Source organism: Rhipicephalus sanguineus, chromosome 5 (genome assembly GCF_013339695.2).
Source record: "Rhipicephalus sanguineus isolate Rsan-2018 chromosome 5, BIME_Rsan_1.4, whole genome shotgun sequence".
NCBI classification, from domain to species: Eukaryota; Metazoa; Arthropoda; class Arachnida; order Ixodida; family Ixodidae; genus Rhipicephalus; species Rhipicephalus sanguineus.
In genome coordinates, this window is record NC_051180.1 from 4782873 (window position 1) to 4799582 (window position 16710).

General features: G+C 49.5%; 2 protein-coding genes across 3 annotated transcripts in view; one reads left to right on the forward strand and one right to left on the reverse strand.

The window, feature by feature from the left end:
• The window catches only part of LOC119393137 (nephrin), a 609317-nt gene that overhangs the window by 11804 nt on the left and 580803 nt on the right, over positions 1-16710 (forward strand). The window lies entirely within an intron of this gene.
• LOC125758685 (uncharacterized protein K02A2.6-like) lies at positions 403-3382 on the reverse strand. Its single transcript, XM_049416125.1, has one exon. The coding sequence runs from the start codon at positions 1845-1847 to the stop codon at positions 930-932; it is 918 nt and encodes a 305-aa protein (XP_049272082.1). The 5' UTR covers positions 1848-3382; the 3' UTR covers positions 403-929.

Genomic DNA, 16710 nt, shown 5'->3' on the forward strand with positions numbered 1-16710 from the left:
GCCAAACAGTCCCTTCAATTCCCTCACTGCCCAGGCAAAAATTAATATGACGCTTTGAAGGTGATTTAAAGCGCACGCACCCCTTAACATCAGCAATTCGACCAGAAGGATAGCCACATATAATTCGGTCTACACCTCTATTGGCCGTGAGATCGAGCGGAGTCGCCGCCTGGCGGCTACTCGCTGAAGCGCGCCTAGTGTGGATTGCTCCATGCGTCGTCTGCTAGCCCCGATGTGTTTGTATGTGCGCGTACGTCATGCAGGGCCCCAAAAGGCGGTTTGTTTCGTTGCGTTGGTGCAACTTTAACCGCTCGTACGTATGCCTAACACGATGTAAAGAAGCATTTGACCTTGATCGGCTGTATATGTACTGTAATAAGATCAGTGAGTGCACTTGTCGAGAGTGCTGTGTGTGGTCGTCGTACCGTCCGTTCACGAGAGTCATATCAGTGTAGGTGCCGCTCTGTGGTTCAAGCTCATTGCAAAGTGCACTCGACGTTGTCCTGAAGATGAGAAGTATTAAATCTCATGTGAATATAGCCTTTTAGCGGCTCGTTGGTTAAAAAAAAAAGGCTCTCATGCACTTGCGCGTTGTGGTTAGGTGTATAACTTCGGGACTGTCGTTTATAGGTTACGCGACGAGGTTTAGTTGTGTACGGTCCTAGTCCCACTACAGAGAAATATTTCTGTTAAGTCACGTCTGACACTTTGTTACATCGTTTTGTCGATCCCTGCGCGTTGGCGCAAGCGAAGTAGACACAAGCTGACAAGCTCGTAGAATGGGCGTTTCTTTTCAGTGTACGTTGCAAATATAAAGACAAAGTAAAGAGGGAAAGGGAAACAAGGTAAGTGAAACAAGAGATAGAAGCTTTGGCTATAACTGAGCCAAGAACTGATAAGTGTTACACTTCAGTTACAACACTTCTCCATCAATAATACTGGAGACGCTGCACAGGTTTCCGCTGTCGTGTTGAGCGCCGGAGTTGTGTGGTCACTGTAGGTTCCCTGTTCTTCTGCTTTTCCTGGTCTTGGGTTGGGGCTGATGACTGCAGCTGGTGTGGTGGCTCACGGAGTTCCGCCTTCACGCTTGGTCCTGATCCGGAAGTTTCTTGCGTAGTTCTCGAATTAGGCATACTCTCCCCTTCCCTGTCACGTTGGGGTTCAACCGAGTCTCTCCTTGTGTGAACTTGATCCACATGTCTCCGAACAAGGCCTTCTGGCGTCTCGACTGTCACCATCCTCGCTCCGTCGGCCGACTGTACCGTGCCGGTCTTCCACTTTTCACCCTTGCCAAAGTTGCGGATGTAAACATTCGCGTCCGGTGCCAGGGTCCACTCATCTGATTCACCTGATCTTCCTGCAATCAAGGGAGGAAAGCACGTGTCCAGACGAGACCGAATTTGGTATCCCAGCAGAAGCTCCGAAGGAGAATTGCCCGATGCGAGGGGTGTTCTCCGGTAATTGAAGAGTAGTCTGCAAAGGCAATCTTCTAATCGGCCCTGGTTAATCTTCTTCAGCCCATCTTTCACGGTTCGAACAGCTCTCTCTGCAAGGCCATTCGACTGGGGATGAAACGCAGCCGTGCGCAGGTGAGTTACGTTGTTCTTATTCATGAAATCGGCAAACTCTTGACTAGTGAACTGCGTTCCATTATCTGAAACAAGGGTGCGCGGAATGCCGAACCTGCTGAACAAGCTGCGCAGGCAAGTGATAGTCGAAGATGTGGTCGCCTGCTTCATTGGTACGGCCTCGATCCATTTGCTGTGAGCATCTACAAGAACAAGGACATTCTTCCATTTATTGGCCCCGCGAAATCTGCATGTACTCTCGACCAGCTTTCCTGGCATGTCGGCCAGCTAACTGGCGGGGCAGATGCCGGCATGGGTCGATTTTGAATACAGCTTGTGCACCTCGCTGACACTTGTTCGATGTCGTTGTCCATTCCAGGCCACCAGAAAGCCGACCGAGCGATTGCCTTCATCGCCGATGATCCTTGATGAGTTTCGTGCAGCATGTGCAACATTCTATGCTGCGCGCTGTCTGGAATGACAACCCTACGGCCCCAATAGAGCAACCGGTGGGCCAGCGAAAGCTCGAGTCGGCGGTCGAAAAAAGGGAGTAATCTTCGTTCAAGTGTTTTAGCGCTTGTAGGCCATCCATTCCTTGTGTACTGCACAACCTTGGCCAGTACAGGGTCGCTGGCGGTTAGCGCCTGCAATTCCGCTGTCGAGACTGCGCTTTCCTGTACGGATGCGAGGGCCAGAACGTACTCGGGTGGCTCGCCGTCCGCGGTTGGCTCCGAAGTTTCTCGTGGCAGCCTACTGAGGGCGTCCGCGTTCAGGAGCTGCTTGCCTGGATAATACTGCAGCTTGTAGCGGATTCCGCCCAAATACAGCGCCCAGCGCTGTATACGAGCAGCTGCCAGCGGTGGAGTTGGCCGATCCGATCTCAGCAGGCCCAGGAGTGGCTGGTGGTCTGTGACGAGGATGAACTCTCGGCCTAGAAGATAATCACCGAACTTCATTACTCCAAATACCAGGGCTAACGCTTCTCGTTCAAGTTGTGAATAATTTTGTTCTGCTTTCGACAATGTTCTCGAACGGAACCCGATAGGCTCGTTCCTGTTCCCTTTTGTGTGAAAAAGCACTGCGCCGATGCCTCTTTGCGATGCATCGCACTCTAGTTTCAGCGGCTGTGAATGGTCGTAGTGCACTAATACCCGTGCTTGCAGCAAACACTGTTTTGCTTTGTCAAACGCGGTTTGTTGTTGTTCTGTCCAGTCCCAACGTCTCTTTTTTTTCCAGTAGCCGATACAATGGAACGAGCAGAGACGATAGGTTCGGCAAAAACTTGAGTAGAAACTGATCATGCCAAGAAACGAACGAAGCTCGGCTACATTTTTCGGGCTGGGAGCATCAACGATTGCTTCGATATTTTCTTCTATTGGGTGCAGCCCTTGCTGATCGATTCGATGGCCAAGATAGGTAACAGACGCCTGCCGAAATTTGCATTTGTCAAGGCGTAGTTTAACACCACTCTCCCGGAACCGTTGCAGAACGACTTTGAGCACGTCGTCCCTTCCTGCTTTTTCGGACACCAAGACATCGTCCAGATAAGCTTGCGCGCCGGATAAGCCTTGCAGAACAGTTTCCATCCTACGTTGAAAAATGGCTGGCGCAGAGGCAATGCCGAAAGGTAATCTGTTGTAGCAGAAAAGACCTTTGTGCGTGTTAATTACGCACATCTGGCGCGATTCGTCATCAAGCGGAACTTGGTTATATGCATCCCTTAGATCTAGTGTACTGAAATGCTTGCCGTCGTTTAAGGACGCGAACATGTCATTGATTACTGGCAATGGGTATTGTTCCAGCTCACATGCCGCATTTAACCCTCTCGGCCCTGGCGGTGTCAATTGACACCATCACACAACATTTCCCCTAGCACCTCGGAAATTAAACCAAAACTGCCCATTCTTGGGGGAATATTTCTTCAATGATCCCCACTGCTATTGACACCAAAATTGTGACATGCTTGCGGAGCTGGGCGCAGCAAAGAAGAAGAAGCTTGACCGAAGTCATGGGTGACGCCGTGGCGGGTCAGCTGAGGTGGGTAAGCGCCATTTTCGGATCGACGTACCGAAGCTGTTTCAATGAGTATCACACTGAAAAATGAGACGTTGCTCACATTTTGTGTACTCTAGTGAATAGCAGGAAAAAAGATGCCATTTTACTTATTTCACAACCGCTGAGCCCTGATGACCTAATTTGATGTCATGTCTGTATATCAATTAATACTTGCACCACTGGCTCAATTTTTCGTTTTTGATCTTCTGAGGTCATAACTATTAGGAAAATAGGCACAAAAACAGTCCCCGACCAAAATAAAAAATTCAGGGCTGAAAGGGTTAAGGTGACCTTAAAGTCGCCACAAATCCTAACGGTGCCGTTCTTCTTAAGCACTGGTACAATGGGCGTAGCCCATTCGGAATGTGGCACCGGTGACAAAACGCCTAGTGCCACCAGCCTATCCAGCTCTTCTGATACTTTGTCGCGTAGCGCAAAAGGAATAGAGCGGGCCTTACAGAACTTGGGTGTGACTCCCTCCTTCAGCTGCAGGTGCGCCGCAGGTCCTTTGATGAGGCCTAGTTCCGAGCTGAAGACATCTGGAAACTCGGAGATTACATCCGAAAGGATCTGCATGTTGGTAGACGGCCGTGCAGTCGGCGGCTCAGCCGAGAGGCTGAGAACAAGGGCGCCTGCGTCACTCAGAAGAAAAATTAGGTCTCGGCCACATAAACTTGGACCGCAGCAATCTAGCACTACCAACGGGCATTCTACGGTTGCACCGACGTACGATAACGGCAACAGGATCTCCCCAGGGACTGGCAATTTTCCCAAATAGCATGACAGCTTTATGCGTGATGGCTTCAGCGGAGGCCAAGCGTTCTTGTGCTGCTCAAAAACCTTACGTGCCACAACGCAGACCGGTGAACCAGTTTCAATAAGCATTGATACGTCAACACCTCCCCACGTGAAGTTGCGCCGTATTGGGGGCTTCACAGTTTCCTCCCGCATCGATCTTATCGTCCAAATGTGCAGGCTATCCTCTACGCCTTCATCTGTTTCCCCTTTATTAACAGCCAGGACTCGGCCGCGTATTTCCGAGGGTGCTTCTTGAGTTCGAAACTTTGCGGTTTCATCATTCTGGCATTTTCGAGCTAGGTGACCGCGTCCACCGCAACGATAACAACGCGCGTTATTCCAACGGCACGCATTACTGTTATGTCTGACACTGCCACAACGCCCGCATTCACCGAGTCCCTGTTTGCTTGTGGACGACTGCGCCTTGATTCTGAGCACAGCTGATGCTTCGCCGGCCATTTTACGGGCGTCATTATCTGCAGCTTCAGCTTCGAGGGCCATTGTTTCTGCGTCCTCTAACGTCAGATCTTACTTTGTCAGCATCTTCTTTTGCAGCGCACTCGATCTGATGCCGCACACTATTCTATCCCGCAGCATTCGGTCGAGCATGGTATCAAAATTGCAGTTATCTGCGATACGGCGAATCTCCGTAATGAATTCTTGAACAGACTCACCGTCGAGCTGGCAGCGGTTGAAAAAGCGGAAACTTTCTGCAATCTCATGGCGCTTGGGATCAAAGAACTCGTCCAAGGCTTTCACGACATCTTCGTACTCCAAATAATTAGGCTTCTTGGGCGCTATTCTTCCTGATAATATCTGGACAGTGCGAGTACTTAAGGCTGCCACCAACAACGCCCGTTTCTTGGCTGACTCTGTCACCCCCGTTGCCTCAAAGTACGCTTCTGCCTTGACGACATACGCCTTCCAGTTGTCTTTCTCGTCGTCGAAGTCCGGCAGTTGCTGGTGAGCCATCGTCGATTCGCAGCCTCGCGAGGTCGCGTAGCTGCCGTCCTGCTTGAATCCAGGGGTTTTCTTTCCGTTTCTCGTCGCCACTGTTACATCGTTTTGTCGATCCCTGCGCGTTGGCGCAAGCGAAGTAGACACAAGCTGACAAGCTGGTAGAATGGGCGTTTCTTTTCAGTGTACGTTGCAAATATAAAGACAGAAAGTAAAGAGGGAAAGGGAAACAAGGTAAGTGAAAGAAGAGATAGAAGCTTTGGCTATAACTGAGCCAAGAACTGATAAGTGTTACACTTCAGTTACAACACACTTCGGTACTTAAATTGTCCCCTAAACAGAACAGAAAATGGAATGACACGGAAATCGCAAAACTGAGTTGCCTTGCGCAAATATAACTTGTGGTGAAATGTATACAAAGACACCCGTGTACTTGCGAGGTAGCTTATGCCTGTCAAATTTGTGCTTTGGCAAGTTCAGTGTCGGAAGTGCGTCAGGCCTCGATCTCTTCCGCGAAAACCCTTAAAAAAGAGAGCGAGGGAGAAAAATATATTCATCAAGATCAGCAGTGGCGATAAACTCGCTCGCGCATTTTCATCGCTTACGTAGCGAGTGAGGGCTCATAAAACGATACCCTTTACTATGCACCAGATCATGCATACACACTTGCCGCGTTTCGGTGCACGTACTTGCCCTGCGGAACACTGAGAACTGTTCTCGCAGCCGTGTAAACACATTGGAATATGCGCGCACTACAAAAGGGCTCGGGGACTTTCGTTTAAACAGACACATAGCCGAGCGCGAACAAACTTTGCATTCACAGCGCAGACGGTACATGAATGACAAAGAATAAATTTCATGAATTAATTTTCTTCTTTCTCGATTGATTCTCGCTTAATTTTCCTGCAGAAGTGTAGGAAAATCAAAGCACAGGGAAGCTTCCCCGAGCGTTCGCTTACTGCGACCGTCTTCACGCTCGTAGTGCACAGCAGCAACAAGCATATAAATTCACACATTAGCGAAGTTATCGCTGACTACTCACCATCCGTTCTCGTTCGCGAACGCTAGAATGCACCGTCGTCGAAGTGCTTGCTGCACACCATCGCGTACTTGGAAGGCGTCTTGCCGTTACGAAGCCTAACGAGCCACAATCAGCGACGTGCCGCGTCGGTGGGATAGAAATGGAAGCTTATCCCTGGCTCTGTGCAGTATGTGCGGCATTGTGGCACCGAACAAAACCTCACCATCGATAACGAAGAGTTTTCTGCGGGTACGGAACACAAAATCACGATGTGAAAACAGAAGCCCCGTGCACTTCTACACACACCACACGAAACCAGTATCCACACTAGCGGGGTGACGGTGCTGCCACCTATAGGTCGATCTCGCCGCGAATAGGCGCAGCGAAGGACGCGTGCATGAAATATCCTTGTTTACTTACGGATTGCACTGTACGTGTCAACCTCAAATAAAAGACCAAAATCTGTAATCCTCCCATGGGAACAACCGCGATCTTGCCCATTGTTATTGCTGTTATTTTTACACTGGTGCCCATGTATTTACCTTGATCGTACAATTTTGTCCTACCAGGTCATCTATATATATATATATATATATATATATATATATATACAGGTGAAATGAGTATTCACCATAACATAAACGCACCAGTATAGGTACAATATATCTGTACTGGTGAACAAAAATAGAACTTCAACTGTTTGCTAAGCTTTACTAAGAGCCAGCTCTTTGCACGTGTCACTTCAGCTTGACATGGAATGCCGGAGACCATGCAACGTATAACGTTCGCGTGTGCTCGACGCCCTGACTTAGGCCTTTTAATGAGCGGGCCCCAGTCCTGCCCGGCCCGTAGCCTTAAGCCCGGACCCGGCCCAGGCCCGCACTTTCGAGCCCGAGCCCAGCCCGGGCCCGCCGGAAAACGCTACGGACGGCCCGGTCCGGCCCGCGTGCCGGGCCGGGCCCGGGCTTTCGGGTCGGCCCGGGCCCGTGCAGTGCTCTACTCGTGGCAACCCGACACGAACCGAAGGCGCGCGTCTGTTCTACTATCCGCCGCGCATAGTAAGCGAACACAGGTGTGGCAGCGCTCCCGGCGGCCGCACTTCGATGCAGGTGAGAACACCCGTGTGCTTATAGGTGTACGAACCCCCTATAGTCCAACCTATGGCATGCCTCATGGTCATCTTGGGGTTTAGGCACGTAAACCCGACATAGTGTCGTATTATCATTTATATCGACACTGTTCTCGAGTCACGTAGACATGACTGCGTTAAACAGATTTGAGTCGGTTGGGGAAGGCGAGCGTTTTGGGCTCTGGATGGACGTGCCGGTCGACCGGCATCGTGGAGCCGTTCCTTCGGCACAATCTCGCATGTTGTAAGCACTTCCTGCCGCATCATCTGTGGAGCGAGTTGTCCGATCGAGGGTGCCATACTCTCCTTGCCGCGCTCAAAGGGAGCCTAAAGCGACGAGTGCAAATGCGTGGCCATTGGTGGCGGTGCGCGATGCAGCTTTGCGTGTCCCCTGACGCGCTATTCGAACTGCTGTACGCCTATCCTGCGTTGCGCTGCTTCATAGCGGATTCTGCTGGCGAGCACTTGTTCTTCATTCTCTCGACAATCATTGGACAAAGCATATCTGTGCATCCCGTAACTTAGCAGAAACATTGCTGGCCAGGAGCCTTTGCCTTGGCGTATCGCGTGGCGGCCCAGTCCCGACGACCAAGTTTCCACACACTGAGACACGTATTTTTTTCTTTCATCAACACGCAAATCACCCACTATGCCGAGCTATTCACGACCGACCCACCGCACTCGAGCATATGTACTGCCGTGGAAAAACTAACTGCCTACTCGTGGCCCGCATGAGCGCATCTTGCAATGCCAGAAATTGTCACTTGGATTCCGGCGTCGGCCTATTAGAGTTATTGCCAATGGCTGCAAGAAAGCGGTTGACTTTATCGCATCTAGCCACCGGTGTGCTGCAGAGGTTGCGGTGCGCGGCTGCTGACCCGAAGCTCGCGTGTTCGATCCCGGATGCGGTGAAGGCGCGAATGATAGAGGCCCGTGCAAAGGAACCCCAGGTGGTCAAAATTTCCGCAGCCTTCCACTACAGCGTGCTTCGTAATCATGTCGCGGCTTGGGCACGTGAATCCCTTGCAGTTATCGTTGTTATTATCTGTGTCCCACCTGCACGCTAAATACACAGATTGTGTTCACGTCTATGCCGATGCATCGACTGGAGGCAAAGCATCGCAGGTTTTTGTACCTGCTTAGCAAGAGGAAAACGTTTTTTTAAGCTCTGCCACTTTATAAGATCCTTAACGACAGAACTTGGGTTCGTATCGAGGGTGGATTTCTGGCCTTCTGAGTGCGACATGTTCGTATCGTTAAGCGCGGAACTGAAACGACGGGACATGGAGTAAGAAGGCGTTCCGTCGCTTCGATGGCCTTTCCCGTTCCCTAGCATTCTCTCTTCGCACGCACTCGAATTCTTCGGCTCGCCGCCGTAGCCTTGCAGCCGTTTGTTGGGCTGCCTTCTTCCTTTGTGATGGAAGTTGTGCGTAGTTGGATTGATCCCGTTTCTGTGGCCCGTTTATGATCATGATAGTTTTCCGATAGGCCGCACAGTGGCACATTCCCGTTTGATCACGATAGTTTTCTTGTTCATTTTTAGTGGACCAGTGGTGAGTAGTGAGACTTGCCCAATTTCTGCGGCGCATACCCGTTTATGATGATGATAGTTAACAAGGACCGATTTGCTAATCAGCTTCGCCGTTAAGATAGAAAATAAAATTGCAGCCGGTTGTGTGCCCCGAAAACGGCGGGAGCCGCCCATTTCGGAGGCAACTCTATCTGTAACAACTTTGTGGGGCAGCACAGCCAAGCCTAAGGAACCGAAGCACAAGCTCTTTACTACACTACTGCATGTAGTCCGCCAACTCTGACGTTTGCAGACTGCGTGGCATAAATGAAGGCATGAAAAGAAGCGAAATCGGAATTATGTTCAAAATATTTTCATTGTAGCAAGAAAACTTATCGAGTTAAAGAATTTTTTTTGCTGTTTTTTTTTTGTTTTCCGCCTTTCTGGTCTTTATTTCACGTTTTTTAGCGAAAGCTGTTATGAGATCACAACAGTGGCCTTTTTTGGCGCCCTCGATGTCCGTAACCGCTATCGCGCGAAATAAAAAAAAAGAAAAAATATCCAGGATGTAGCGGTGTTCGAACCAAGGCCCTCTGCGTGGGAGCCCTGTATTTTATTACAGAGCCATGCTGGTCCTTGAAACTCCTTTGCAAAAAGACCCCATACAGGTTTCATGTCGGGAAGGAATCACATTAACATATGCAATATAGCGTGGTAGAAGAGTAAAATAACAACCAGGCGTCACGCAATGTGAAGTGCGCAACGAGTGGGTCTTTGAATGCGCCAACCCATTACAAAGGGCTCAGCCATAATTCTTTACCTTCATCAGGCAAAGCCCGCAACGTGCTAGGGCGCGTTCCGAGGGACCAAAATAACGTTTATTCATCCATCCATCCATCAGGCAAAGCATCTACAAAGTGCACGTAATGCCTTACAGATGTGTAACGGGTACCACGGTTCTCCGCAGAATGACGAAAAATGGCATAGTGGCTGCTTCCCTACTTCACAAAAATTACGATGATTTATAGCGTAGTGGATTCCTCGCAAGCGCACTTGTATTGGTTGTCAAGGAAGCCCATAAAGCCCACGTGATCCATTTCCTCAAGGCTTCAATAAAGTTATTTCCCTCTCTCTCTCTTTCTCACGTTAACGTATGTCATAGAGCGTGGTGGGAGAGTGAATTAACGACCGGGCTTCACACAATGCGAATTACGTAACGAGTGGGTCGTGTAAAGCTTCCAGCCCATTAAAAAGGGCTCAGCCACAATTTTAACTTTTCATTGTCTTCAGCCGTCGCATCAACACAGTGCACATAATGCCTTACAGATGTGTAGCTGGTACCTCGCTTCTCCGCAGAATGACGGATGGTTAAAAAGCAGGTCACTGACCAATGTCAAAAAACAAAATGACGTTTCGGGATCCGTACGGATCCCTTGTTCACAATGGAAGGACGGCACAGCAGCAGGTTCTTAAGTAGCGTTGAGCGCATGACGCGAAGTCCGGGAGTACACGTGCTTTAGTGTGCCAGATGATCTATCGATTGTGCTACTTGTCTGAATTGTTAGTGACTCGAGATTCACTAATAATTCAGACAACAAGTAACACAATCGATAGATCAGCTGGCACACTAAACCACGTGTACTCCCGGACTTCACGTCATGCGCTAAACGCTACTTAAGAACCTGCTGCTCTGCCGTCCTTCCATTGTGAACAAGGGATCCGTACGGACCCCGAAACGTCATTTTGTTTTTTTGACATTGGTCAGTGACCTGCTTTTTAACCATGCATTTACCTGACCAGACGGTATTCCGTCGAACTAAGAATGACGAATAATGGCGTAGTCGGTGCCTTCACGAATACATTACTTGTGGCGTACCTTGCTGACGCATCAATAGCCCCGAGAGAGCGAGAAGTGCCGCGCTTCCAGTTTCGCTGTGACTGCGCTGCACTTTTCGCGCAGGCCTGGCGTTTTTTTCTACCCCGGTAAACAAAAATGGCGTCGCTCTGTTGCAGCAGGTGAGCATGGAAGCATCTAAGCGAGCATGAGCGTGGGTTCGGTTAAGTAACCTACATTCAACACACAGAAAGAAGCAAGGAGAACGGTTCGTTGTGGAAATAATTTCTTGTCCGCATACAACCACGAGGAAACAAGTCGATTGCAAGTGACATGCCACCAGCGAAAGTGGGTCTCTCGTCGCGATAGCCACCTTGACGGCAGGCGACCTGGCAGTCTTGAGCACAAGACCACCTACTTGAAAGCAAAACTGTGATTGTAAACAGTTCATAAACAACAAATGTGGAGAAACGACAAAGCTGAACGTAGCATTTCGCATTGTGCAGTTTCTTCTCGGCTGCGCCCTTTTGCGTTGAAAAATAAATCTTCCCGCTTCAGCAAAACTGCCTCCTACGTTCTATCGCAATGCAGAATATCGAATCCTTTAAAAAAAAGAAGAGAATGTAAACATTACTGTATGCACGCGTTTCGTGCGCGGACTTAAACCGCTGGCAGATTAGCGCTTACTGGCAAATGAAGTAATGTGACTTGCCGAATAAGAGCTGAGCAGTGATTCCAGTTTTTGCTCCTTCAGTGTGGCATCCATAAGTAAATCAAGGCGTATGGGAGCTGTCGATTAAAGTTGTAGATGACCTATCTTTTGTAAAACTATTTCACGGAAAACATCATAAGCTCTGGTGTTCGTATGAAGACGTGATGTTTGATACGCTTGCAAAAATCAAAACCTAAATCACCTGCAAATGGACTGCTTGGCGCAGTAACAGATGTGCAGGAGCTCGAGGCACTCGTAGCTTTGGCGTAAGTTTGGCCGTGGAGCAACAAATTTGTCGCCAAGACGCGCCGCACTGAAGCCCCTTGATTTTGGTAAAGTACCGCTACGCTTGTACTCGCCCCTTTCGCGTGCTCGCTGTTCTCCGCCCCTTGTTCTGCCCGACGATAGGCCTCCTTTGCGGCTGCCCTTTGAAATGCGTGCGTCTTTTTGCTTGTGTGTTTCGTTCGCGCCATTTTTCGCCTCGGCTCCGCGTAGCGAACATCGGGCGCGCTTTGTTTCCTGCGCTTAGAGCCAGTGCTTTCGCGCATGTGGACGGTTTTCCGACAAGCAGTCAGGATACTCTCCAACACCCTACGCTACGAGCAACCTTACTTCCGTTTCCGCCATGCCATGGTTGCCATCTCTCTCTGGAGTGATCATCGGGCGCACGCAGGTCCACCGAACCGTGTTCGACCATCCGTTTATATTAGCACATGTAGTTAAATACGGTTAAATACGTGTTTCTTGGAGTAATGAGTGCTACAATGCCGTACGCTACTCCAACGTCTTGTGGGCAGCATTGCGTGGTCGTGGGATGCCGCAATACCCAGCGAAAGATAAAAAAGATTGCCGCAAATACGTGCGCACAGCATGGTAATCTGAAGCGCGAGTGCGGGGGCGACATATTTTTGTTGCGCCGTTTTCCTGTCAACCTGGATTTGAATCGACAACGGCGTGCGTTGATTTGGTACGGTGTCAACAACTTTGTTTGTTGTGAACAACAATATATATATATATATATATATATATATATATATATATATATATATATATATATATATATATATTGTAAAATTACGGCGACACCACCAAACGAAATGACGTGGACGAAACAAAAATAACGCTGGACATTATAGCCGGGGTTGTTTCGGCTTAAAGCAGATCAGATGCAAAAGACACCAGTCAGATAACACACGGCAAACATGACTCGAGCGTCCCTGCCCAAGAGAGATGAACACGCGGCACAGACGCAGCAGTTTTGTCACATAAGCGGAATAATGTTCCCTTTGAGGAGTCCACCCCTCAGTATAATATCTTACAGAAAGTTCGGCACGTGCGAAACGACCATAGTAGGATACAACTTTACAAGTCCGAGGTATTTACTCCTCAAAGGCGGAAGCACACAAGCTGTTACCAAATGGCGCGCACTTCAGACTGACGTCATAAGCCAGACGTCCTTCGGAGAGCACTGCCGATTGCATGAGCGGTACTATTTCTTTAGTCCTGGAGTCGATCGGCTGCCGCTTCTCGATCGCGCTTGTCGTAATTGTCAGGAAGCGTCCTACGTGAATGTTTGGGGGAGTCGGTTCTTCATTGCACAAGAATTTTAGAGCGAGAAAAAAGAAGCGAACGGACAAAGAGGATTGACACCAGACCTGCCAGATGCTATCGAGCGAACAGGCAATTCATCATCACAAATGAAGCGCAAGAAATGCGGCGCGACTTTCGCGAAGAAGCCCAAAAGAAGCGCAAATTTAATAAATTTACCCATTCTTGAAAATAGTTTTATTATATTAAAAGGAATGTCACTCAAGTGCGAAGAGGAGTTGAAAAAATCGCTTTAAAGGGGCCTTGAAACACTTTGCCAAGTAATCGTCTAATTGCTTCATTAAAGGAGCTTGTTAAAGGAGCCTATTGCCTCGTGAAATGATTGCCGCAAAAAGATCTTGTCAAGCACGAGCGCAGTTACGGGGCTCAAGCGCTCTCCTCTCAGACCAGCGAGTGGCTGAAAGCTACGCATTGAGGGGGCCAATATTATGCATCGCTTCGTCAGCGCGCGCCATGACCACGAGCACTTTTCTTTCATTTTTCTTCCAACGCGCGGCTTACTTTCAATGCGATCGCGAGCGCGGGCACGTGGCGGCATCCCGCGGCGGCCGCCGTAACTATGCAGCTCACGATGCTCAAATCAGCCAATGGCCGTGGACTTTATGGCGTGGAGTTTATGGCGTAGTAATATTGGTGCATGGCATAATTTGTAAAGAGAAGAGGGAGCGATTTCTAGCTGATTTTCAGAATTGTGAATTCCAGGCCGTGTGCAGCGATATAACATTTGGCTCGCGTGCTTTTAGGAGTTTCGACTACTGATCAGCACAATTTGCTCATCATGCTGAGAAAATGTTGCAGGGCCCCTTTAATTATTTTGTACAGCGAAAATATGTGCAACTATTAAGAAAAGGACATATTTGCTTTTAACATTGTCTCTAGGGTAGTCTCCATTCGGTTGAATGCCCATTTGACAGCGCATGATTAGGTTCACTTGTTGATTCCCCCAACGTATGTTTGACTTCAACACTCAACTACTCAGTCATCCACAAACGCGCTATTAGTGAACGACAAACGCGTTATTGGTTAACGTGATTATCACTAAAACAACTATATTTGCTGGAAAAATTCAAACAAGCCCAAAAAATGCGACAAGCGACGTGAAAATTCTGCAAGCGACCCGGCGAAAAAGAAGCCCAAGTCCGCTTATTATAAGCGAACTTGCAACTCTGGTTGACACGTAATGGCGCTGGCTTCCAACTGAGCTTTTTTTTTGGGGGGGGGGGGGGGAGGAGGGGCGCGGAATTATCGCACAAAATTAATTCTACAAACGTGATCCCGTGCAATAAAACAAAAGGAAAACACAAGCACTGTGCGAAAAAAACACACAAACACAATAAGATCCTTAAGACGAAAGTGAGCCGTTATCGGGCAGGCAGCGGCCGAAATGGCTCGTCTTGGTCACGCCTGTACTAGCCCGCCTTCGCTTGACCGCTAAGAAACTTGAAGTTGGGGATGGTAAGGTAGGTGTCGACAGCCCCTCGATGATCCGCGTGCACGCTGGCAACGCGAAGGAAGAGCCAGAGTCTGGTTGAAGGCCGCCTTTATTCACGCTGCGCCCGGCGAACTCCCCGAGTCCCGTCTTCCAAGCGCGCATTCGCGCTCGTTCCAAAAACAATCGCAGCGTGCCTTCCCAGCAAGGAGAAACGGAACTCGCACGACATCGGCAAAGCGGTGACCGCCGACGGACAGCCTCCCTGCTCTTCTGCCGTCGCGCGCGGCCGCGTGGCCTGGACTGCGGTGTCCGTCCTGAGACTCCGCTGCGCTGGTCGCTTGCCCGAAACCAACTCTCCAGGCTCAGGGAAACCCGCCACAGCTTTTGAGCCACTTCTCCCGACGACCTCCTGTCCTGCGATACATTAGTGGTGCAGGTCGCGTCTCCTACAAGACCCTCTCACATTCTGTGGCGTCGGCGCCACGGATCCGCATACGCTGCCACCTAACAGCTTGAAAACAGAGCGAGCAGCAGCCTGAGACGCTCACACACTCTGAGACTAACTCTATCTCTTAATTGCGGTGTTGTCTGCTATGTGACGGTTCACCTTCGTTATCAGTTTTTTTCCCCGCACAGTGCTTGTGCTTCTTTCCATTTAGCTTGCGCAGTTTTATCCCTTCGAACATGCGTGCTTTCCCAAATAAGAATCAGGTGGCATTCAGCGCTTATCCGCGTGTCGCCTCTATTTGTGCGTTCGTTTCTTTTCTCGCCCTGCAACGTTCTCACAGGATCGGGTGACTGTTTTTACCGTAAAGTGAAATAGCGGCTTGTAGACGCGCTATTCTTCCAGCTTACTTTGACGTGAGCCTTAGTCACAGAAGTGCAACGAATGGACGACCTCAAAGTACGCCCGTGGTATTGCGGGTGAGCAACGCCGGCTAGCTTACGTCGCGTTTTTTTTTTTTGTAGTGTTAGCTACACTGGCATAGCCGAGCCAGTTTCGCGTGGACCCTCAAGAGCCGTGCCGCGCATGCGCGAGGATCAGTGATGTCACGCACCGGAGCCGCCGATTCCCGCGCACTCCGCCGCCGCCGCGCGCGACCCGCCGGTCTGCACTTTCCAGAGGAGTGACGTCGTAGCCTTGGCAGACGTACTGGCGCCGGCGGCCGCGCGCAGCTATTCGCCTTCGCTGTGCAGTCGCCGTCTGACACTGCGCTGGAGCCGCTTGATAGCGCCTCTGACTGGCGTTTGCCAGTGTGGTATAGCCATGGAGAAGGAGAGCGTGAATGCTGCTGAACGGCGCAGAAGAGCGGAAAAGCTTAACTCTTCGGATCCCGAAGTAGTTGCCTGGCAAAATAAATATACATGTGCTACATAATACGTATACCGTGTGTGTGTCATTGGAGCAGTAGTAAGCATGATAATCAAGGTAATCCTAGACAATCAGGAAAGCTAAGAATAATTAGCTGACCCTTTGCTAACGCTACGTTATCCTGGCATAGCCGAGCTAACCCACTGCAACATCTTTTTTTTTTTTCATTTCTTGAGTTAACTTTGAATTTGGATGCCACAGACACATTACTTGGTCACAGTTTTTATGTGGTTTTCTCACGGGTATACAGGCAATGTGCAGGGGTGTTCACACGATTGCGCTCGCTTGCTGTTGTCGACTTCGAGGCTGAGGCTGAATATCCTGGCTTTAATAGCGAATGCTTTAAAACCACCTTTTTGCAGTTGGGAGACCACAGCGCAAAGCGGCTTTCACGTCGAGAAGATAAACACATGGACGGACAATGTACTAGCCACGAAGTCATTACTAGAGGCCGGATTTTTAGGCATTAAAGAAGCTCATTTTAGGCACCAAAAATACGCAGGCAAAACATCGTTTTAGGCCTCCAGTATCGTAAATATAGGCACAAAAACTTTCACATAAATGCAAATAAGTTCAAACAAAGACGTGCGCAACCTCAATCTACGACAGGAAAACAAAAATGTTATTGCTTAAGATGGCACAAAGGCGCCAACAGTAGAACATTGCCGTGCAATTGTTTTGTCCCGCACGGTTCGCAGAACACGGCCTGACCCG